The sequence below is a fragment of the Diadema setosum genome, chromosome 18 (assembly GCF_964275005.1).
Source record: "Diadema setosum chromosome 18, eeDiaSeto1, whole genome shotgun sequence".
NCBI lineage: Eukaryota > Metazoa > Echinodermata > Echinoidea > Diadematoida > Diadematidae > Diadema > Diadema setosum.
In genome coordinates, this window is record NC_092702.1 from 27,314,030 (window position 1) to 27,338,840 (window position 24,811).

The window sequence follows — 24,811 nt, forward strand, 5'->3', positions numbered from 1 at the left end:
TGTATAGGAGAGGGATTCTGTGAAGTCAGATGTAATCTCCGTATAACATACATTTATATCTGCCGATAAATACTGACTGATCTGTCGCTCTAGGTGTGTGTTGGAAAAATCCATTTGCATCAGGGTTTTAACTCAAGGCCAGGGTAAGGAAGATTTCCTCAACCTGAATATCACAGTCATGTGAGAACAAGATCATTTTTAGCTACCGATAATCCATGTGCCTTAATTTGTTAGCCAAGCCTGACATGCCTCAGTTGTAGTACAGTTACCAATCTCCTGGCTTCAATACCTCTCAATGGAGCAAACAATTATGGTTGCCTTCACAATCAATGTAGAACTGATTGGAAAATATCTCTGAGTTTGTCAGCTAATTAGTTTTTGTTTTTGTTTTTCTCACTGTCACTGTATTCCCTGTCACTGTCACCGTATTCCCATTGTAGGAGCTGGTGCCAGTATTCCGATGTGGGACATCATGGGGAGTACAATGATCACCAACAGCTACATCAGACTGACCCCAGATCATCAGAGCATGAGTGGAGCCGTCTGGAACAAAGTGGTAAGGCAAAGTCCGTTGCCCCCACCCATCAAGATTTCAGAGATCCTGCAGGATGGGTGGCAAGGCTCAGGCTTTGCACCAGATCTTACTTTTATCATCATAGACATAGCTTTGAAAGTATCTACCAAGAAAACTAACATAGTATTCCTTCTAGATCTTACCCCCCCCCCCCCCTTGTTGAAAGAGTTTTATTCTAAAGTGGATAACTGTGTTGTTTCTTCTTTGTTCACCTCATACTAGAATGACAATTCTGAATTTTTTAACCAAATATATAGTATAACTTTGCATCCATTTCATTGTATATACAGGACTGTATTATATGTATTTCCTTGTAGCTGATACTGGGTGGGGTGAATATATCTCGTGAATATATTTCAAATACCAACATGAGGAACTTATTCTATTGAAATGGGTGTTCCAAAGTATTATGAGACACATATGACAAATACAATCATTTTCTCCTGTATAGATTGATATTGTTTAGTTGTACATTTTGAAGAACTACCATAAATTATACTCAGCTAGTGTGTGTTTGTTTTTGGTGTTCTTTTTCAAGAGGGTCTAAATCATTGCCTTCATTTCTTCACCTTTCTTGGGAGGAATTGTATTTCTTTTTTCATTGATCAAAGTTATGCACCAATCTAATCATAGATATCCTTCTATAACTATTAAAGGATTTGTCAGTCTGGAAATTGTCAGTGTTGTATTTCTGGTCTTGTTTTCAGCCAAATAAGTCTCCCAACTGGGAGTTGCATCTTCACTTCAGTGTTCATGGCCAAGGAAAGACGTTATTTGGAGATGGCTTTGCAATCTGGTACACAAAGGATCGCATGAAAACAGGTATGCACAGAGATAGAGACAAATGTAATGTGAGGATTTCTTTCTTGTTCACTACATGTGTTATGTGGCAAGGACTTTGGTGGTTGTTTTGTTTTGTTTTGTTTTGTTTTTTCTTATCTGACAGATGTGCAATGTGTAAACATATCACAACTATTTTCATCTGAAAAAAAAAAAATCCAATGACTTCAAAACAGGACATTTGAGAAGTATTTTTTACTTTATAATAGGGTTGATGCTCTGTAAACAAGATATCACTGAATGAAAATTCTGTAACAAAGAACAAAATGTGATATTGATATCAATGGCCCCTGCCTGCACCAAGGTGCAACCATGTGTGTGTGATTATATGGCTAGCCTACACTCCACTGTATGTGTTTGCATGCTGCCAATGCTTAACTATATTCAAAGCAGTGGACCTGATAATTTAGAAGCAATATGCTTTGAACATATGTGTATCATGAAATTGCACAAACAGATGAAAGTTGCATATGGAATATCCGTAGCCTGGTAGTCCTTCTTACTGCTATTCTCTAAAACAGGTTATCATCATGGATAGAGGGACACATATTAGAGAGTGATGCAGAAATATCATGTCATTGATTTTGCCATTGTCTTCATGAAAGAGACATGAGAGGAATTTTAAATTAATACCTCAGACATGTGTTGATTTTGTGAATGCAGTTGTGATGTCACAGTAGTATCTTTTCACTTTGTATTTTTGTGAAACAATGCTGGTACTCTGTTTATGTTGGCAATTCTTCAGTCCACAAAAACCTGCAGACCATATCCGAAATCCTGATTACCTTGCATTTATAAGTTGACAGATGTGCGTGCAGTGATACCTTACCCAGGATTCAAATCAATACTCAAATGGGTGCTGAAATGAACTTTATGTCAAATCATGCAAAAGTTGTGTAAGTTTTTCCTCATTCCCACATTTGTTGACTTTTAAGTGCAAAGTTACATTGTACCTGCACATAAGATAATCAGTGGTGAATTCCAACACTCATCTTTGTGCTGTGCATTTTTCTGTGTGCTTAGATGTAAAGTCAAGTATTTTCTGCTCATGCAAAAACTTAATGCTAGCCGTGGTATTCTTTCTAAAGCATGACAGTGAGTTTCAATTGAAAACTTAAATGAATCGATTTACTTTTCTTCCCATCTGTTTTTGCCAGGTCCTGTGTTTGGAAACATGGATTATTTCACTGGTCTTGGAATCTTCTTTGATACATACAGCAACCACAATGGACCACACAATGTGAGTACTCACTAAATGGATTCAGTATACTTTATGTACATTCTGTGTTCACACATGTATGTAATCCTACTTTTTTAAACTGTTGGATGAGATTTTGCATACTGCCTTTGTTTTTTCACCAAAGGACTTTAAGAAAGGTATGTGTATATATTTAGAACATTTGAAACTGACATCATGATGAGTAGATGAATACTTATATCATAGCATCCAAATAATTGCATTACTATTTAGGCATAATGAAAATGTTTTGATGTGTTTTGTTTTTGTTTGTTTGTTTTGTCAACATGCAGTGTTTGATCACAAGGGTATCTTATATTACAGGTTATAAACCCTATCTTTCTTTCTTATTTCTCCCCCCTTTCCCATAGCATGCTCATCCATACATCTCAGCCCAGATCAACAATGGCACCATGCACTATGATCACGACCGAGACGGCACCCACACTGAGCTGGCTGGCTGCCACGCCCCCTTCAGGAATAAAGAGCATGACACCCATGTAGCCCTGAGATATTTCAAGAACAGACTAACGGTATGTAACTTGTGATAAAAACCAATTTCATTTGAGTGGGTAGTGGAAAATGTTTCCACATTTGGAAAATGTTTGGAAAATGTTTCCACAGTAGTGGAATTTGTTTCCACATTTCAGTATGAATAATTTGTGTACTTACAAATTTTACCATGAAACCAGAAACAATTGCGGCATAAAACTGTAGTTAATTACTGCTTGAATCCAGTGCATTGTGTTGACAAAAACTTTTTTCGTCCATCTTACTTTGTGTACCTTGGCTCGCAAAATATGCGAAAGTTTCTTTCATGTGAAAAATTTATAGTTGTACAATATTTTGAAATTTGTAGCATTTTTTTTTACATCAGAGTGCTACTGGTATGTATTATACACTTTGTGAAAGATGAACTCTTAAAGGTATTAGCCCACTGCAGCAATTGGTCTCATAGTTAGCATGGAGTTTAGGTATGATTGTAGTAACACCTGTGCAAAATTTCGTTCCAATTAGTCCATTGCTTTCATAAAAATAAGTGAAAATGCACCGTATGCATGCGTATAAAAACGCTCGATAGCTCCGGTCCATGCACGTACTACATGCATGCGATACATGTGTAAGTTAATGTGCGTAGCTAGCCCGCGCTCGTAATTCGATTTTGGGTCGGGTTGACCCGGTTTGAAAATTGATTTTAAAACGATGATTTTCTCTCTTTTATCGAATGGTAAAGACAAAGAGCAACAGGTGAGGTATGTCACTGTTATAACTTGTACTTGAAGTCATATTGGACCTGTTTTATGCAGTTTTGATTTTCGTGGGTTTGCAAATGTGGGCTAGTACCTTTAATGTAAAGGGAAATTTGGATCTCATGTTGAACAGAATACTTAATATTGTCTTATATAGATATTTGTCCACTAAATGTTTAGTTGGATGATTTTCCTAGAAATACAGCAGAGACTCCAACTCTCCCGTTTTCGACGGGAGAACCCATTTTTGCAAAATCTCCCGTTCTCCCGTTTGAGATTTAATTTCTCCCGCCCTGGCTCTTTGTCTCCCGTTGGAAGGGATTTCTTACTTATTTCTATCGTATGTTGAAAAAAATAAGCCTTAGATAGCACAAGAGAGCATCTAGAACCCTAGGAACTTCGCGCTTCGCACACATCAAGTTGGAGTCTCCCGTTTGCTAGGGGTTTCAGGCGGGAGAATCTCCAGATCAGAAGGTGCTTTGGGTTGGAGTCTCTGATACAGACTGGAGATCATATGACTGTTGCCTGAAGGTAGACTGTCAAAACGACAAACAAACAAACATGAATGATTCTCGTTGCTCTATCTCACCATGGTAACAAGCTAGCTCACATTCATCTAAATTTCCTTCCATATAGCTCATGATGGACATAACAGGCTCAGGCAAGTGGCAGCACTGTGTAGACACTGACAAGATTGTCCTTCCCACTGGATACTACTTTGGGGCTTCTGCAGCTACAGGACAGTTAGCAGGTAATGCCCTGAATATGATTTGACTCGATTTGAATAAACTTTATTTTTCCTGGATTTGATGCAAGTTTTATTTTGATGTCAGCCAGAATTATTGATTTGACTTTGCTCGATTTTATATTATTCTTTTTTTTTTTTTAAATCTACTACATTTGAATTGAGTTTTCATTACAACTCACTGTAACTTAATGTTTCTATATTTCAATGAATTTCTATATTGCAATGAAATGGAAACTCAGTGGGTCAAATAATGAAAGGCTTCCCAACATGGTTTTAAAATATTTTTTTTTGACAATTATCAAACAAATTCCCAGTTGATGTAATTCTATGTAATAGTGTCAATGTGGTCAGTATGGTGAAATGTGCATAAGACAGGTAGCACAAATGTTCACTTTGCCAGAGTGGATTCACAGTTTGCAAGAAATAAAAGATGTATATGTATAGATGACCTGATTTTTCGGTTCATCTTTTTCTATAATTCATTTTTGCCGGGGTTTTGATTTCTTTTGCTGGCTTATTATGAAGATGCAAATAATTTTGAAAGTCTTGATGGCATATTTAAATATCAAACTGTAGGACAGTACACATCCCCCCTCCTCAAAATAAGAAAGAAAGAAAAAGAAACAGAGGAGATTGTGGTCAGTCAAATGTATGATGTAATTTCACTTTTTGTTATCATATTATTTGTGTAAAAAAAAATAATATCGATATTCGCAGAGTTGACAGTGTATGTTTTTATTGCGTGCATAGATAACCATGACATCAATTCGATAAAAGTCTACCAGCTTGAGGCGGAGGATGAAGATAAGGACACAGATTACAGCAAGCTCCAGCCCTCGGCTGCCTTTTTCAGTCCCCCCAGAGGTGAATAGTACTCTCCCTCAATAGTGCCTCCTTCCTCAGGAGGGTACTGTAAAACGAGGAATGTTCGCGTGCATTTTAATTTCGTGAGCGCCAAGATTCGCGAAATTAAAATGGCCACGAAAGTTCTTTTGTACACCATATGCATTGAATGCCATTGGCAATTCGCGAAAATTTCATGCCACGAAAAAGGCCGTCGGCTCCAATTCGCGAAAATTTCATGCCGCGAATATATCATGTTTTACAGTAACCAAGGCATTTCGTTTGCAGTTTGTCCATCTCTGTATGTTGGAAATTGGTGTTCAGCTTTTGATCTCACTACACACAATTAACCTTAGTAGCGAACTAACCCGTCTTCACCTTGATCACCAGAGGGTCAATAAGCGAGTTAAAAATTTATCACCAATGTCAGATGAAGTACCATTACAGATGAGCTTCTACTTTAAATATACCTGTATGTTGTAAAACCACGGCTGAAAACTGCTCAATTTCGGGATTATGTGTATATTTATCATCGTGTTGTTGAATTTTATCATACCAAAAATGAAAACATCTAAAGATATAACAGCACAATAGAAATGTCATTTATCAACCCTCTCTTCTAAACGACAGTATTGCAAGGCTACTATTGCAAGTAAATTCGATGGAAAGAAAAAAAAAATATGCTTTTGAATTTTGTGTTGATAGGAAATTTAATGAAGATTAATTTGTGTGCAGGTCAGTGAACACTTGTGTTGCTATGAATTACATCATCACTTCATTTTAATAATTTGAATGTATATAATGGTTACTACTAATACTTCTGTGACAATATATGGAACTGAATATCCCATAGGTCAATTTTAGATTGGATATGGTGAAACCTTTGCTGTTAAGTTGGATGCGATTCTATTGTTGAAAGATTACTTGAACATGTTGAATTTCTCTTTAAAGAGAGAAAATGACATGCCAGTTTAATTGTCCCTGTTGATTTTGTTTAGTCTTACATGGACTGGGCATGTAGGGCATAGCATTATACAACATGTGGAAATGAAACCTGATACTGTATGATTTGCACCATATTCAGTTGGTGAATAATTTGAAGCTTGTCTTTTGTGGGGAGAGACTAGAAGAAAACTTTATTGAAAGCCTCTTAAAATGTGTGATTTTTTTTTTGTGTGTGCCATTGCTTGTAACTACCAGGCGCAGCTAAAAAAAAAAAGAACAAAAAAATAAGAACAAAAAATAACAAAATAGATAACAACAAAAAAAATAAATTAAAGAAAGATAGAAACCTTTCTTGAACTACAATACAGTGGAACCTTGAAATAAAGGAGTCAGATATAACAAAATGCTCTAATAACATGGTGATTTTGCAGGTCCCAACTCCTTACATTTTTAAGTTTTTGAACCCTGATATAATGAAAAAGCTGATATAACGAAGTAATTGTCATAGTTTTTAGGTCCTCTTTATAACAAGGTTTCTCTGGTAATTTTCAGTATTGCTGGTGACTCAAGTAGTACTGCAGTGGAAGGCTGTTTAAAGTTCCATGCTATTATCATTGCATCTTGTGCAGATCACGTCGACGACCCGCAGGGGGCATTCCGAAACGTGACCCTCAGCTGGAAGAAGATGTTCCTCATTGTTTTCTGCATCATACTTGGCATCGCCATCTGTATCATCGTCGGCGTGGTGGTATTCCAGAAGAAACAGGACTACCAGAGGAAGCGGTTCTATTAGAAAACAGGGATCGATAAAGCCAGCCTATGGCTCTCACACAATTTGCATGTTGGGTGGGGGTGGGGGGGGGGGGGGCGGAGGTATTCCGTGGTATGGCACACTTCAACTGACTTTGTCAATTCATGCTGGCTATGTACATGTGTGACATACCATGTGAGGTGAGTGGAGGTGGTATCAAAATGCGGAAGTGCAGGCACAACCATGTCATCTCATGTTTGTTTACGAGTAAGGACGGAGGTGTCCTTGTTTGTGAAAATTGAACACAAGTTGATTGATTTTCTGAACAGCTATGTTATTTGTGTTACTCTTGTGTGTTTATCTTCAGAGCAAAGGTTTGAGATCATATAACATTTTCTCTTTCCATAACTTGGTTCCAGTGGGAAGTGGATGTGAGCTGTGAGCATACCAGTATTTTGCTCTGGGGATGTTGAGGTATACACAGTGTATATGGGTGAATATCAGTAACAGTGACATCAAACTTTGGTCTCTGTCACTGCTTCCAGTGTAACAGAGTGTTTGTTTGTTTGTTTGTTTGTGTGTGTACGTGTTTCAAAAAGTGTGTGCATCTCTTCTTTTTTTTTGTCTCTTAGTGCACTCCAGTCATGGGGTTACCATGCTACAGACAAGAGTGTACACACTTTTCTGATCGAAAAAACTCAATAAGAACCAGTTGAGTTCAGTGGCAAATCTGAGATGGAATCTTTGATGCACTGTTATAGTTGCAAGTGAGTGCTGTAAGTGGTGTGTTTTGGGTTGTTAGAATTTCAAGGGTTGTTTGCAGCCATATCAAATTGATATTGGTGGTTTACAAAATATGCGAACTACTTTCTGACTAACCCACCCTCTAACTCAATAGACTATGTGCAACAGAGAAATTCCTTCCTTTGGATTAACATGTGTCTGCAGTCTTGAACATTTTGAGCAGTTCTAACCTCCTAATGTTTTACAGCATTCTTGTTCTCCAAATTTGCCAATCCATGATACTCACATTATGTGTGAAACAGTGTGGTAAGTTTACAGAGTGACACATGTACAGTCAACCCGGCTGAAGTCGACCTCGCCTAAGTCGAATAATCACCTAAGTTGAAGGTCTTTTCAAGTCCTCTTCTCTTAATATTCAGTTCATTATAATCCCCCATAAGTTGAATTTTCTCTAAGTCAAAGCTATATATTTCTTCAATCCAAATAGATTTGTCTAAGGCAAGATTGACTGTATACATTGTGAATTAATGTAATATGCCTGTGCCTTTGCCATGAAATCAAAGTGACACTGGTAAACCCTTGAATTTTGGCTGTATAAACAACATTGCTTAAATTACGGGACCATAGTATTGTATAGATTTTTTTTTTTCTCCAGTGCATTTAGTGCACAAGATCATCTCTAAGGAGTACCCGTCATTGCCAGGCAAGGTTTTTTCCTGTAAAAATATGTCACATGACAACTGAAATTCCTTATCCAGACAGGGAGATTTGTGCCAAACAAACCATGGAATACCCAACCACAAACATGTCACCGAAAAGTGTGGACCGACATGTGTGATGAGCTAAGCTCAGTCGGGTAAGAATGAAATGCCAGTCCTAACACAGGCTTATGTAATAATATGTCACTGTTTCACATACTGCACAATGTTAACTTTGTGGGTTGGATAGCCTGTTAAAGAAAGGGAAATAAAAAGAAAAAACTAAAAAAAAAACCCCAAATACACATCAAATGCATCACATTTCCCCCTCTAAGTTTCTTGCACTTGTTGAGAAATATGATTTTGTTGCTCTTGTGTGAAATAAATTTGCATGCTTTTTTTTTTTTTTACTGGAGAGTTTCCTATGTCTGATTATTTTGTTAAAGAAAATTTAAAAGAACAAAAAAAAAAAAGAAAGAATAAGGTGGTGTTCACAGATTGTCGGTTCTATCTTATGGTGTGACACTTTGCCTGACAGGTAGAAAAATCTTTTTCAAAAATAAGTTATTTGACTACTGTACGAACTGAAATTTTCGCGAATCGCCTTTGAACCGCAAAAATAACAACACGTGAAAATAACAACGTGCGAATAGATACGTACAGTTAGACCTCGCAACCGCGAAATTAACAACATGTGAAAATGTCCTCCTAGTAGCAATTCGCGAAAATATCTGTACGCGAAAATTTCAGCTCGTACAGTATCTCTTATGAACACAGAAGTGTTTAAGGGACATAAATCAGGCTGCTTTACTTCCTAGAATACATTTGGTATTGAAAAAATGGATATGACATGAATTATACAGTGTTTTAGTATGTGAATGGCCTGGTTTTGCATCAAAGGTATATTCATATGCATGGTATATACTGTCATGTGGACTGGGCTGTGATGGACCATTTTTATATGATCACACGTGACAACTGGTGGCACACTGCATTTATACTGTCTTTTGGAAGCTTTCATCACCTTTGTGGTCATGAAGGGAAGCTGTTCATTGTCTCCTGAAACATTTTGTGTTGGTGGATCATTATTCAGCTGATCTTGTTAATCAAACATCTCAAAATGCACTGTATATTGTGTCACTTTCCAGACAAGTATTAAATACTCAGTAAGAGAAACTTTTCAGTGTTACTTTAAATATGTCCTGTGAGAAATTTTCCAGAATGATCAATTTAGTCAAAAAAAAAAAAAAAAATCTTGATGTATTTTTCATACCTCACTGTTTAAAGAAGAAAAAACAAAACAAAACAAAACAAAATAAAACAAAAAAGATGTACAAATGTTTGCCTAACTTGCTTAGGTAATTAAATTATTTCATGAGTAAACATCACTACATATAAATACCATCAAGTATATTAGTTTCATTAGGCTGGGACCAAGTATTAGGGTTGTTTTCAGGATTTTGATGTGCATGAAGTGATGCATCAGTGTCTGGCTTGTAATGATGGACTTACTGGTCATAATCACTTCCATAATACCACATAAACTGGCTGATAGATACCACTGAAGTGTAGTTCATGTAGTTTGAGCACTGTGGTTTACATAACTGTGTTTATCTGTTTGTTTGTATTCTTCCTCATTCTTTTTTTTTTTTAATGGTTGTGATTATGTTCTCCCTGTTCGACATGATTCAGGTCATTGTTGCTGTTTGCATGCATTATTAGATGTTGTGGTAAACCATTTTTTCTTCTCAATTTTTTCTATGATATTGTTATTATTTAGCAATATGATGCAAGAAGCAAGTGTATTTTGTTGTACATTGTATTGAACTTAATTTCTTTAATCCGAGGGTCTGTTGAATATCTTGAAGAAGATGGCACGAGTGTACAACCTGATGGTGAAAAGAGATACTTTAAATATATGTGTAGACATTGTTCACTTCTTTTTAGCTCACCTGAGCCAAAGGCTCAAGTGAGCTATTGCGATCGCCCTTCGTCCGGCGTCCGTCGTCCGTCGTCCGTCGTCCGTCGTGCGTCGTCCGTCGTGCGTAAACTTTTACATTTTTATCTTCTTCTTGAAAACCCCAAGACCGATTTTCATCAAACTTAGCAGGTAGCATCTCTAGGAGGTTAGGAACTCAATTTGTTAAAATGGGCACCATGCCCCACCCAGGGGGCCCCCAGGGGGGCCCAAACCCCCCAAAAATTAAGGAATCTGTAAAAATCTTCTTCTCTAGAACCAGAAGTGATAGAGCTAAGTTAATACTATGAGTTAGTACATTGATGACTGTAGTTTCAAGTTTGTTCATGGCAGAATCAGGGGTGCCCCCCTTGGAACCCAGGGGAGGGGGGTGGGGAGGGGTCCTAATGGGGCCTAAATTATACATTTTCATCTTCTTCTTGAGAACCCCATGACCAATTTTCACCAAACTTGGCAGGTAGCATCCCTAGGGGGTTAGGATCTCAATTTTTTAAAATGGGCACCATGCCCCACCCAGGGCCCCAGGGGGGGCCAAACCCCCCAAAATGAAGGAATCTTTAAAAATCTTCTCTAGAATCAGAAGTTATAGAGCTAAGATAATACTATGAGTGAGTACATTAATGACTGTAGTTTCAAATTTGTTCATAGCAAATCCAGGGGTGCCCCTCTTGGGGGTGGGGGGGGGGGGGTTGGGAAGGTCCAAATGGGGGCCTGAATTGTACATTTTCATCTTCTTCCTGAAAACCTCATGATGGATTTTCGTCAAACTTGGCAGGTAACATCCCCAGGGGGTCAGGATCTCAATTTATCAAAATGGGCACCATGCCCCACCCAGAGGGCCCCAGGGGGCCCCCAATCCCCCCAAATTAAGGAATCTTTAAAAGTTTCGGCCCTTATTGTACATTTTCATCTTCTACTTGAGAAGCCTGGTCAAATTTTAGTAGAGCTGTGAATAATTTAGATTAGTGACTGCGTGAAAGGTGAACTTGCGATACTCAGGTGAGCGCTAGACCCGCGGGTCTCTTGTTTTCCTTTATTCTTTTTTTTTGTAATGTAACAAGTATAATCCATGTTTAAGTGTGTATTGCAAGTGACTGGTTTATATATGTGTCAAATAGCCAGAAAACCAGTACATTAGTGTGGCACATTGTAGCTGACTTAAAAAAAACTTGTAAAATTGTCTACAATGATGTGAAGTTATGTCACTATTATAGCCATTGAAATTGGGGTGCATGACTGATGTCGATTTTGTTTACAGTTGCATTTTGTGGTCACATTAGGGTAACTGTAACTGCTGAATGGAGCAGACCTACATATGCATCTGTTACAATGTATCTATTTCAGCACAGTCTGTCTTCCATTTAAAGATACCATAGTTTGGTGATGTGGCAACTGCAAGTGTTTCCATTTAAAAGCACTTAAATAAAGCCCGATGCCAGTGAATGTAGGGGGATTTCTTGAAATAAGTACAGGACTATTGATGACGTTATCTTGAAAAAACAAAAACCAAATACTTCATTGTAATCAAAATAACTAAAGAATTCTAGATGTTGTCAGGCACCATGCCCTTTATGTACATGTATTCTGATCAGTGTACTGGAGGAAATATATGTATTTTTTCAAGATAGCAGGAAAACAATGTAAGTCACTTAACCTTGATCGCTCTTTCATGGAGTGTATGACCGACACATGCCTAGTATTAGATCAGTATAAGTTTTTCCTGCTGTTAGTACAAATGTAAGGAATAATTTTAAAAAGAGACGGTACTCCTCTCCCCCTTCTTTTTGTGCACAACATGCAAGTCACTCTGAAATCGATAACACATTTTAGTATCTTTTTGTGATTGTGTGATGTTGGTAATCATGCTATATGGTGAATGTGCTAAATGTAAAGATTGTTTTCATTTCGTTGCCTGCCAAGTCAGTACTTTTGGGGTGGCATGGGAGGACATCGATAGTTTCCAATGCATTTCGACTGAAAACAAAAATGCAGTGTTCCTAGTGTTTATATGATCTGGTTAACACTCGTAAATCACATGAGCAAATTCAGGTGAGAAAAGTTGGTGGAATTCTTGTAGGTCTATTCATAGTGCTCTCATCCAAACATATCTTGTGTAATTTCACAATGGTCTTCACACTAATGTTTTCACAATATTGTTTTCTTTTTTGTGTGATTTTGTGGATTCAAAAACATATTTTGGTGTGTATACTGTATTGGATTATTTGTGAGTGCATATTGTGCCATCAAATACTTGCCTTTTATATTCCTAGGAACAAGAATTACTGTCATCTCACATTGGTCTGTTTTCTGTTTGGGTGTTTGTTTTGTTTTTTTCTCATCTGCAGAAGCATTGTATGTTGTATTCTGGAATTTGTTTAGTTACTTCAAGCATATGGCAAAGTTGGTCAGTATTATTCTAATTCAAAATATAACACAATATAATTGCAGCTTAAAACATCTGTATCTCTGTAGTAGCAAAGAAGTACATGTAATACATGTATTATGTAATGTTCATAAACCATAAGCACTGTATTTCGTTGGTTTACTTAGTTTTAGTTTTTCTTGTCTCATCTTCTAATATGCCCTGAAATTTTCACCAAAAAGATGAAGTGTGAGCATGGCCCTTAAAAAAATAGCAGTATGAAGTGGTCATTTAATATAGAACATGGGGCGGAAGAATAAAGGTAGAAGCACAGGCATTTTATGTCACATGTTATGAAATGGACCTTGAATAGCAATACCTTCAATACGTCCTTCAGCAAAGCTGAAGAAACGGCAACAACAATAGTGTAGTTATTGAGTAGAATCACAAGGTAAATTAGTGAAATGTGCATATTCCTGTGGGAAGAAATAGTTGAAAGTATGTGGCTCTAAAGCAAGCTTCCAGTTAACTCAAATTTATTGGTGAATAAGGGTATTATATTCATTGTACATGAATTTATCTGTAAGAGAATGCATCCATAACATAGAATGTGATATTGAAGGAAGTGTGAGGGTCAAGTTTTACATGATCCATTTGGGGGAAATTGTAGATAATGTAGTTACAAAGTAGATTTTTTTTTCTTTTTTTTAAAATAGAATTTATGTTGAATAATTTCACTTGTAAGAAGTGATATTATGCACTCTTGAGGACAAAAAGAGAGGAATGCAAAGTTTTCACAGATAATTTGCTGTATACATGAATGAATTTAATACACTGCTTATTACTTTAGACAATGCACACTCCTGCCAGAAAGCTGCCACAACCATTCACAGTGACAAATGTACACACACGCTATTCTCTATGACGTAGTGCAATTTTGCATAGGGCCCTCTGTTGCTTCACCACTGTATGACACAGTATGAAATCATAAACAGACCAGGTACAGCAACTCTAGTTTGCGTAGCACAAAACTAGAACCATTCCAAACAAAGTTTAATACGTAATCCAATTATTTTTGTTAGTGTGTAATCAGATTTATTATGAAGAACTGGTGTTCTTAGATATGCACCTCCCTGTACATGGTACTTTATTGTACAGTAAGTGACATCCCATTTTACCACATTTTCCACTTACATTGTACTGAAGTCCATTCATTAACATCTTCACTCATCAAATGAATGTTCCATCTTGAATAATTTTCATCTTAGCTATCATCCATCTATGTGATTTAATCAGAGTATCGTATGTCGTTAACCTAAAATCAGTCTGTATCTTGTCGATGGGGATGTTTCGCAGAGACTACATCTGCTTCACAGAAACCCTCCTAGCTACTGAGGAGGGTCTGGAAGTATAAAAATTAAAATTATGTACTCCTCTGGACAAGTGGATTTTTCTGTTTTATGTATGTTGCTACATGTACAGTGTATGTCATGTGTACTAGGTACTGTATTTGTATACGGTGCATCTTTTCGTTCTTTAAAGTGGGTCTCAAATTTGGAAGAATTGACCTTGTTCATGTATTTTATATGGAACAGAAGTTTACGGTAAAATTTGTTTGAATATCTTGCTATTTTAATTCTACCTTAAGAAAATAACACTGAAACTGCAAGCAAACTCTCTCCAAACATTAATTCAAAGAAAATGATACACCTGTATGTAATGACAATGTAGAGGAAGGTCTGTAAAACAAGGAAAGTGATACAGGACAACTACACATACTTTTCTAGATTTATCAACTTTTATGTGCGTATCAAAACTTTTACAGACAAAACTGTATAAACTGCAATGTATTGTTATGTGTGATGTACAAAAGAATAAAATGAATCATACAAAATGGACATTTCTTGGCTTACAACACTTCTTCTCTTCCTTATACGTGTATGTTATCACAAATTTATCAGAGAGAAAGAAAGAGAGAGGGGGATAAAACAGATACTCTCCAGTCATGGGAGAAAAAAAAATCCCACTGCCACCCACTGCCACTCAGTTGCCAGTAATGTTGACAGTGTTAAGTTCACAGTGTTAAGATGACCTGTACGGGTACCCAGCAGCACACGATTGCACAAGTACATAAAAAGCAGAAAATACATCAAGGGCTTCACTTTCACACTAATACATTTGGGGGGAAGCAAAATGAATGATAGCAACCCCTCGTGGTTCATCTACGGTATTCAGAGATATGCCCAGACCAGGCACACATGCCTTAAAAAGAAGTGATAAAGTAGATCAAGTTTTCCAAAGAAATTTCAGCAGTCGTATTAGTGGGGTTGGGTCATTCTGAGGAGCAAAATTCAGCAGATGTTGATCTTCCTATGGCATTTTACACCTTGGTAGTAAAGATATGCAATACACTGTATGTGTGCAACTTGTATACATGTCCATGACAAACTGGTACCCTAGTAGTAGTTTTAAAGTTTTGATTTTGCAACTGAACTGTAGGGGAAAAAATCCCTGAATGGGAAAAGGAATGTAAGAACTACCATTGTAAATATACAGAGTGACAATAAATGGGCTCTGTGCCAATATTCTGAATGAGTCTGGCTAGCATTAGCACTCAAAGTTCCAAATTACAGTTGTACTTATCGTGTACAAATATGCACTAACTCTTGACCCACAGAATGTCGTAATAAACCAGGGAGGTGTTACAGAGATGGAGTGGCAACTCTTCGTAATTCATGCAAACACATGTTTGGGTTCAAGGCGTTACAATGGGATGTCTAGCATTCCATTACGCTTTGAAGTCATGCTCGGCACCGCTCTAGTTGCAAGACGAAGTTCGGAGACGAAGAACGCATTTCACCTTTCGTTGAATTACAAGCTTTATTTCACCGCAAAATTTTAAATGAAATACTCGAATTGATTTAGAATAGTTTAGGAAAGAATTCAATATTATTAACATGTATTTCTAGTTTCTTCGTAATTCGCAAATCGAAAGGAAATGAAAATTAGGCCCTCATGAAAACCTAATTTTTTTCTATAATGCGCACATTTCCGCATGTTAATTTTCTATCTGTTAATAAGGGGATATTTTGATCTTTCAAATAAAGTACTCCGTTAAAGCGTGTTCCAGCGTGTTTTTAAACTATTTGCTGTTAAAATTGTGAATTTTACACTGCATTTTGATTCGCTGCTCCAATTCAAGGTACATTAATTCATTGTTGCCATCACATTGAAAGAGAGAGCGAATTGCAGTAGGAGCAAATATTTCTAGATGTGAGAGCGCTAGGCCCGATTATTGATGCTCTCTTTTGTCAAAGCACATGGGTAACACCTGTAGTTGAACGCATAACTTCTCGGCGGTGCCGCGCATGACTTCAAAGGAGAGCTTTAGTTGCCTCTCCTTCTCTAGCACCTCCCTGAATAAACCATACACTTCTTAACATCTTTCAACACTTAGACATTCAAGTCATCTCCTGCAACTTCATAAGGTCTACACATGCAAATCACATCCATGGCCTATGTACATCTATTGCTGTACTTGTGGTCATGGCAAAGTAGCCTAAAAGTGTAAAATGATAGCTGCCTATGTAGGGTTGGACCTACTACTAATTGACCGCCTAATGTTTATTTGCTTGATAAGAATATTTAACACTGAAATTCACGTAAAAAACTTGACCTACGTGATTGAGAAAATCCAGCTCTAACAAATGCCGTTGTTCCCTTTTCGATTCGAAGTTTCAGTGCAAAAATATCGCCGACGAACTTGCGTGGCCTCGTTTCAGCTCCCCGCGGTAAATCGCCTTTTCAGGATCGACCGCTGATTTTGCATTGACAATGCACTTAAACCGAGTTGTATTGGACACCGTGTTGTACGAAGCTTTTTAGAAGCCTTTTAGAAACTTCCATAGACATTACATTGTGCTGTCATTACGATTCGGTGAAATTATTCATTCGAAATTTTGTCCTTGATTAAAACCATTAATAAACAGTGAATTATCGCGTTTTCCCACACCATCCTAATCTACATTCAAAGCCAATCCATTTTTATGTGCTTTGCGCGCAGAGAAGTGCGTACTAAGTGTTCAGTGCGCGAATTATACGCGGTCGGTTTCAATAAGGGTGGTCGATACGTAGTAGGGCTACCATACTATGCGTGTCTGGTTGCAGTTCATGCTTGAGCTAACATCATACTCGTGAACGAACACAGCAATGAGTTTCACATCAACCAACAGCCTTACAACAATACTTGTTTGTGGTGCCACAGTTCAAGAGAGAGGCATATCTAGGGGTGCCAACACCTTATAAATTACAGAATGCATCATGAAGGAATGCATCTTAAGCTTTTGTGCACTTTGAGTGCTGATTGACAAAGAAAATCCCAGTGTTTTACACACTGTCCAAGGTCAGAAGAGGTTGAAACTGAAAGGCATAACATTTCCAAACCATCCTTGGTTTGCCAGAGAGGGAAATATGCACTCCTACATGCATGATGGTGATGCTGATGGCATTTTGTCTTGTTGACACTGAGATGGTTTTTCCACGGAAACCTCAGGTGACTGTTGTTGTCATCTCTGGAGGGTACTGAGTTGGTCTTGAATGTTGTCCATCACCTCAACACTGTGGCAAAGGGGTCAGTCCAAGATAAAAACAAGTATACACAAACCATGAGTAAAGCCCTCAAAGGGTGCAATAAGTCCCTACATTGTTTATATTACATTATGATGTCACTTTGCTTCGGCAGAAGAAGTACAATCTGTTACATTTTAAAACTCAGCTGTGATGGCCTAGAAATTGTTGTACAGTCAACCTTTTAAGTTGACCTCGCATACGTCAAATAATCGCCTAAGTCAAAGGTCTTTCTGAGTCCTCTTCTCTTTATATTTTATCGATTTTAATCCCTCATAAGTCGAATTTTCTCTAAGTCGAAGCTATTTCTTGAGTCCCAAATTGTCTCTCTCACATCATTGGCAATACACTGCACTCGTTATGATGCTTAGTTATTGTCAACTGGTATGTTATACAGACTCATCTATACTGTCTTAAAATGTACTCCATTGAGTATCATAAGCACAAGTACACTCAGCAAAAGAAAAGAAAGTTAACACTTTTCCGAGGTCATATTTTTCATAGAAGATTTTTAGGAAAATCAATGTTTTATATACCATATTAAAGGTAATTTGATTGGCTATTAAGCTAATAAGTTAATTAAAAAGAAAACTTTAGGCATGAGTGAGCATATTCATTTTTGTCCTCCAAGGCACAACATCAAAAATTGCAAAAATTGACATGTTCTCTTTCATTTGCAAATGCCCTTCACCATAACACTGACAACAAAAGACCAGTTTAACACAATGAGAGACATGAATGAAACAGGGAAATAAGTTTTTGTTCTCTTTATCTCTTTATAACCTCTAAGAAAAACAAAGTGGGAAACTAAAGGGGAAAAATAAAAATTTTCTGTCAAGTCAAACTTCAAATGACAGGGAATAATAACCATAAAGATGACTAAATGAGCAGAATTTCTTTATTTATTTCTTTTAATCTAGTGACTTAAAATCCATGTGACAATTTCAAGAAATAAATACATGTATTATCTACAATTTCCTAATTTGAAAAAAAAGCTCAAATTTCTACCATTTTTGTTGATTATTACAATGTACTTCTTATTTCATTTGAATTTAGATTTGACATAAGATGTTTTATTTTCCTTCATTATTTTTAGCCTTCACTGGTCTTTTGGGCTTTAAAGATATCATAAAGATCAAAGGTTTATTTTTGCAACTTAATGGGTCTTTTGGGCTTTAAAGATATCATAAAGATCAAAGGTTTATTTTTGCAACTTAATTCACGTTTCTTTTTGTGTGAAATTTGTTGTTTATTCTTATCGTTCTGTGGAAGAGCACATACGCATGAATGACAACTTGTTCAGTTTTGCAGTTTTTACTTTTGTGTAGTTTTTACTTTTGTGCCCTGGAAGAGAAAAACAAGGTGTTCACTCATGCATAAAGTTTCCCTTTTTGTTGACCTACCAGGTTGATAGCCAATTAAATTACCTTCAATATGGTATATAATACAATAGCTTTCAGCATTTACAAATGTACTTTCTTTCTTCTTTTTTTTTTTTTTTTGCTGTGTATAAGAAATCATCACTTATTTTGTCATGTGCATAACATGAAAGGCAACATTGCAATATTACAAAATGACCTACAATATATTAAAAACACATAGTCTAGGCTACTAATTCATTTATTTTTATATATTTACTTATTTTTTCCCTTTATTTGTCTGTCTTAATTTATTTGTTTTGTTGTTGATGTTGTCTCATAGTAATTCTTCAAAACTGATGGCATTATCATGATTTTTTTTTTTCAAATATGAGCAAAAGATGTAGGCCCTATAATTCATAAAATGAATGACTCAAATAGCTGCTCTGGCAAAAAAGATGATAAAGTGTAAAATATGGGTCTAACTTACTTTCTCTCTATTGCCTCTGCCCTGAAAAGCAAGGGGGAAAAAGAATTAAAAGTTTGATAACTTTAATTGTAGTTATGCATGAGAGTACAAGTACTACTATGTATTACTATTTGCAGACACATGCCAGGTAGAGTGGAATTACAGCACAGGACACACTGAACACATGCAACCATCTTTGTTTTGTTTTTTTTTACATTGTTCATCAGAGCTTGTGAGTTGTTTACACATCTACTAGCTCAAATTCTAAGTTCACTAGACCACAGAAACAACCATATACACAGCAGTCTGTAAAGTTCCCTCTGCATACAATGTTTTCAAGCATTATAATATGAATGTTTTGATGAATTTAACAGCAGAGAAATGTAACAGGTGCTGTACACTGGAAGTATGGCAGAGTATGGTTGGATAAATTCTTACTGCCATGAATTTATACTGATGAATATCTAACATCACTGGTTTTAAACTCTTTGTCAAAATTCATCTGCCTGCAAAACTCAAGCCAGCTTGGTTGGACACAGCTTTTAATACTTGTCTATCTAAAAGCTCTTGCACTAGTAAATATGAATGACCTTGCATTATATACTGTATAAATATATCTACTGTGAAGAATATCTGGTGGAGTCAAATTACATGTAGATTTGAATCATATGCCATATTCCGAACCTTCAATATGCCTAGCACAATGATGACTGCATTTCTATTTTCAGTATACAAATGGATACATATGTATCACTCAAAAGCGACTTACTGATTGATATTGAATATGCATACATTGTACTTTGTATATGTGCTGATCCCCATATTTTCATTTTTTTCTAAAAGTAATGCACTGTATTCTGTGTAAAATACAGTGTACCGATTGTACACTAAATGTGCAAGCTACAAGCCCAAGTACATGTACTATGTTAAAGCCTGATTATGATGAACACCTGTCGTAGCTTCACTTCCATTCTTGCATCATGGTTTTACTCACTGGAATCTGAGATGTGAGGCAAGTATTTCCATTTTCTTGAGTGTCTGTTAAAATAAAATAAAATAATTCTTACAAATGAATGAGTGGTTTTGAGAAGAAAAGAAAACAGCAAATTCCCTTAACTTCAAATCTCTTTCTCTTTATAATTTAACATGATGAAGAGAAAAAAAACACACAAAATGAACAATTTTGAATATAAAACAAATATATGTCTATACACACATACAAATAATTCAACCTCATTTCTGAATACAGTACAGTGTATTTAGCATCATGAAAATTGTGTTACTGCATTATCTGTCCTTAGTAACAATGATACAGAAAGGAGTCTCCCACAATATGTTCAGCATATTTTTCATGTATATAGATACATCCTTTATTTTTTTCTTGTACACTCCTCACAATATAGGGTAGAGATGATCAATACTAAAATGGACAAAAGAATCTTACCTGTAGTGAACTTTCCACTGTCCCCTCCTGTGAGGCGAAGCTCTTCGCTGCATGCAACAACATCTAGAAGGAGAAAATAATGCACATCAGTTTAAACAAGAGTGTGATGATAATCCATAACAAGGAAAAGTAGAAATTACGCGGTGCGTAATATATGTCCCCGCCGGAAGTAGCATTTTGTAGCAAATGTACAATACAGGTCAAAAATCAAGGTCAAAGGTCAAATAAGTCAAAGGTCAAAATTCTGTGTAGAAGTTCTGAAGCCCTCAACTGGTGCCACCACATACAGCAAACGGAATTGAAATTGGGTTAGAAATGGCGAAGGAGTAGCATTTTGTAGCAAAATATACAATACAGGTAAAAAAATCAAGGTCAAAGGTCAAATAAGTCAAAGGTCAAAATTCTATGTAGAAGTTTTGAAGCCCTCACCTAGTGCCATCACATAAAGCAAACGGAATCGAAATCGGGTTAGAAATGGCGAAGGAGTAGCATTTTGTAGCAAAATGTACAATACAGGTAAAAAATCAAGGTCAAAGGTCAAAGAAGTCAAAGGTCAAAATTCTGTGTAGAAGTTTTGAAGCCCTCACCTAGTGCCATCACATAAAGCAAACAGAATTGAAATCGGGTTAGAAATGGCGAAGGAGTAGCATTTTGTAGCAAAATGTACAATACAGGTCAAAAATCAAGGTCAAAGGTCAAAGAAGTCAAAGGTCAAAATTCTGTGTAGAAGTTTTGAAGCCCTCACCTAGTGCCATCATATAAAACAAACGGAATCGAAATCGGGTTAGAAATGGCGAAGGAGTAGCATTCTGTAGCAAAATGTACAATATAGGTCAAAGGTCAAGGTCAAAGGTCACGACTGAAATTCTGTGTAGAAGTTTCAAAGCTCCCATGTTGTGCTATCATATAAAGCAAACAGAATCAAAATTGGCTCATAAATGACAGAGAAGTAGCAAATTGAAGATTTTGATCACACACGGACGCACACACGGACACACGGACGGACGGACACACGGACACACACACGTACGGAGCACGTTTTATAGTCCCCTGCTCGAACTCGTTCGGCGGGGACAAAAACCAAGATGACGAAATTACAATTTGGTTTTAAAAAATTATTTTGAAAATATGCGGCCTTATATGAATATCTTGACAACATTTTGAGACTAAAAAAAAACCCCAATAAAAACCAAAGGATGAAGTTAATGGAATTGCCGGAACACTTCATCCTAAACACAGCATCTTGACCTTCAACCATCCCAGCATAGCCTTTATGTACACTAGTGAGCTCAATGATTTATCATCCATCAAGCAAAAGTAACTTGCAAAGCTGTCTTCCGCAGGAGCTTGTGAAAGCTAAAACAGGGAAGGTCTTCAGTTGGTTGACTGAGGATAGAATTGAACCAAAATGCACCATGTAATACTTTGCAATCACAGGTACCCTTTAATACAGAATAGAAAAACATATGCGTGTGCACACACACACAATCTATAACAATTTTGTAAGTGATGGAGGCAGGATACACAAAGGAAGAACAAAGAAGCAATAAACATGCTGATACATACACTATCATACAAACACACCACACCCTCTCCCATGCCACAACTGAAGATTTTGCTATCTTTTCCCATTGAGACTTTTACTGACTAACTACATAACCAATATACTTCCATAAAAAAAAAAAAACTCTACAAATGAGTAAATACCATGAAGATATGGATATGTTTTCATCAAGAACAAACAACACAAAGACTGCAGCACAACTGATAATCCTCTGCTGTGCTGATTATGAAGAAAAGGCATTCCAGGAGCCATTTAAAGGACAAGTTCGCCTTCATAGACATGTGGATTCAGTGAACGCAGCAATAATGATAGAACACATTGGCAAGAATTTGAGAAAAATCGGACAATCCATTTAAGAGTTATGAATTTTTGAAGTTTCTGCTTAGTCACTGCTGGATGAGAAGACTACCACAGCTTGTGATGTCACATGTGTACAATGATATAAAGAAAGTATAAGGAAAATTCAAGATATTTTCACTTTTCTCGCATAGTAAAAGAACACTTGACTTCCCTCTTTCCGAAGGCAAGGGGGAATACGTCAGTGACAAGTCGAGGAAATGTGCACTTTTTCCAAAAAGTAAAATTTTGTGAAATTCTCTTTATATTTTCTTAATATCGTTGTACGCATGTGACATCATACACTCTAGTAGTCTTCTCATCCAGCAGTGACTGTGCAGATACTTTAAAAATTCAGAACTTTTGAACGGATTGTCCAATTTTCCCCAAACTTTTACTGATGTGTTCTACAAATATTACTGCACTAGTGCTTAATCCACATGTATATGAAGGTGGACTTGTCCTTTAAGTCTTTGCAAAGTTAAGTAGCAAAACACCTACATAAAAATGAGTTTCTAAAATTTTCTTAAGCATATTTTCTTCTTTCTAATTCTAGAAGTTCTATCAACAACATCCATTTTTTGTTTCTGAGTGGTCTTCTGCCGAGTAATGCAATGGTACAATGTGTTATGTACACAAAATAGGATACCTACTTTGTAATTCATCATTTAAGAAGTAGGCCTACTACTACAATAGAGTTTCAAGTTCAACATGCCTCAAGATGGATATAAACTTTCAACACATCACTGCCTTGGAAAGGAATACATCAAATTCAAAATGAACATTAAAGATAAATTTCTACAACTTTTTACACTTCCTTAAAATTAATAAAAATACTTTACTTTGTAATTTATATACTGTTTCGTAATGATGATAAGACTGTATGAGTATGACAGGGCCTGAATCATCGATCAGGCTTGGGTTTAATATTCATTCAAATCTCTATAAACAAAACATTTAGGCCTTAGAATTCTAAACATTAGTTGAACTGGAGCCTTTTTAATATGTTTACAACACCATGTACGGTACCCATGTCATATAGATATGTATGCCTCCATTCCACTACATTAAACCTTTTGGCTTTGCAGTTCATTAGCACACCAGCGCAATACTGACACCATGCACTACACATTGCACAGTCACCATTGCATTGGTCACAGACGAGAATGACTCGAAAGGCATTTTATCTACTGTACTGCCTTGGCCGGTAGTGAGTGATTCTGTGTGCTGTGTAGATAGTCTGTGTATGATACTATGATTGTATATAAAGTTTACCAACATTTTAGACTGGAGAACTACAAGTTCAGTAATACATGTTTATCACATCACAAGTAAACACGCGAGTGTACTTTGTAGCAGACTCTGTCTCACAATGACAATCACACATATTTGGTATACACTCTGGAATACTCTGGCCTGGCAGCTGCAGCTGGCCTGGCCTGGCCTGGGTATGGGTAAATCAGCTCGTCACTCGACGTCAGTTCGTCGAGTTGCAGGTAACTGACTCTGAGTGTGAGTGTGAAAGCCATTGAAGAAAATGACACAAGAGGACTCCTAGGACTAGGTCTTACCTCGTTTGATTTTGAACTTCTAAGCACTTGACGAGCGAGAGAACCCAAGTCTGCGACATTTTCTTGAATTTTCTGTGGTAGCCTCGGATCCATATTGTGTGGTTGCATGGCCATTTCTGAATAAATGAAGTTTTTGTTTTTTGTTTTTTGTTTTTGATGACGAAACTGAAACTAGCGATTAATTCATTTATTGCCAATTTTACAATCGTAATCATTAACAGCTAGGGCCTTTAAAAAAAAATCATGTAACAAGAGATATGAAGAGCAAAATATCAGACCAATAATATGTAATTGCACTTACAAATAATTTTAAATTCAATAAAACGAAAATGACCTGATAATGAGATATTTTGTCCCACACACGCAACACAAAATCATCCATACTAGCCGGGACTACAAAAACTTGGTACATAATTTCAGCGTCTGTGTAGCATTGGTTTTCAAACGGGAAGTTAGCAGCCACAGGTTCGCTT

General features: G+C 36.6%; 2 protein-coding genes across 2 annotated transcripts in view; one reads left to right on the top strand and one right to left on the bottom strand.

The window, feature by feature from the left end:
* The window catches only part of LOC140241794 (vesicular integral-membrane protein VIP36-like), a 9,324-nt gene extending 2,046 nt beyond the window's left edge, over positions 1 to 7,278 (top strand). The window contains exons 2-8 of the mRNA XM_072321545.1: positions 441 to 556; positions 1,282 to 1,396; positions 2,572 to 2,654; positions 3,023 to 3,184; positions 4,538 to 4,652; positions 5,400 to 5,513; positions 7,067 to 7,278. Coding sequence (XP_072177646.1) covers positions 441 to 556; positions 1,282 to 1,396; positions 2,572 to 2,654; positions 3,023 to 3,184; positions 4,538 to 4,652; positions 5,400 to 5,513; positions 7,067 to 7,230 — 869 coding nt within the window. The 3' untranslated portion in view covers positions 7,231 to 7,278. The remainder of the gene's footprint in view (positions 1 to 440; positions 557 to 1,281; positions 1,397 to 2,571; positions 2,655 to 3,022; positions 3,185 to 4,537; positions 4,653 to 5,399; positions 5,514 to 7,066) is intronic.
* Positions 7,279 to 17,445: 10,167 nt separating this feature from the next.
* LOC140242097 (BLOC-1-related complex subunit 7-like) lies at positions 17,446 to 24,468 on the bottom strand. The gene is made up of 5 exons (XM_072321857.1): positions 24,339 to 24,468; positions 20,868 to 20,930; positions 20,418 to 20,461; positions 19,445 to 19,465; positions 17,446 to 17,587 (listed from the first exon to the last, which is right to left on the bottom strand). The coding sequence occupies exons 1-5, from the start codon at positions 24,450 to 24,452 to the stop codon at positions 17,536 to 17,538; spliced, it is 294 nt and encodes a 97-aa protein (XP_072177958.1). The 5' UTR covers positions 24,453 to 24,468; the 3' UTR covers positions 17,446 to 17,535.
* Positions 24,469 to 24,811: the final 343 nt, after the last annotated feature.

Excerpts from the sequence above, each read along its gene's own strand:
- LOC140242097 (XM_072321857.1), bottom strand. The coding sequence starts at position 24,452 with ATGGCCATGCAACCACACAATATGGATCCGAGGCTACCACAGAAAATT. Across the intron at positions 20,462-20,867 it reads CAGTGGAAAGTTCACTACAG|ACACTCAAGAAAATGGAAAT; the intron begins GTAAGATTCTTT and ends TTATTTTAACAG. Across the intron at positions 19,466-20,417 it reads GCCTCACATCTCAGATTCCA|GGCAGAGGCAATAGAGAGAA; the intron begins GTGAGTAAAACC and ends CTTGCTTTTCAG.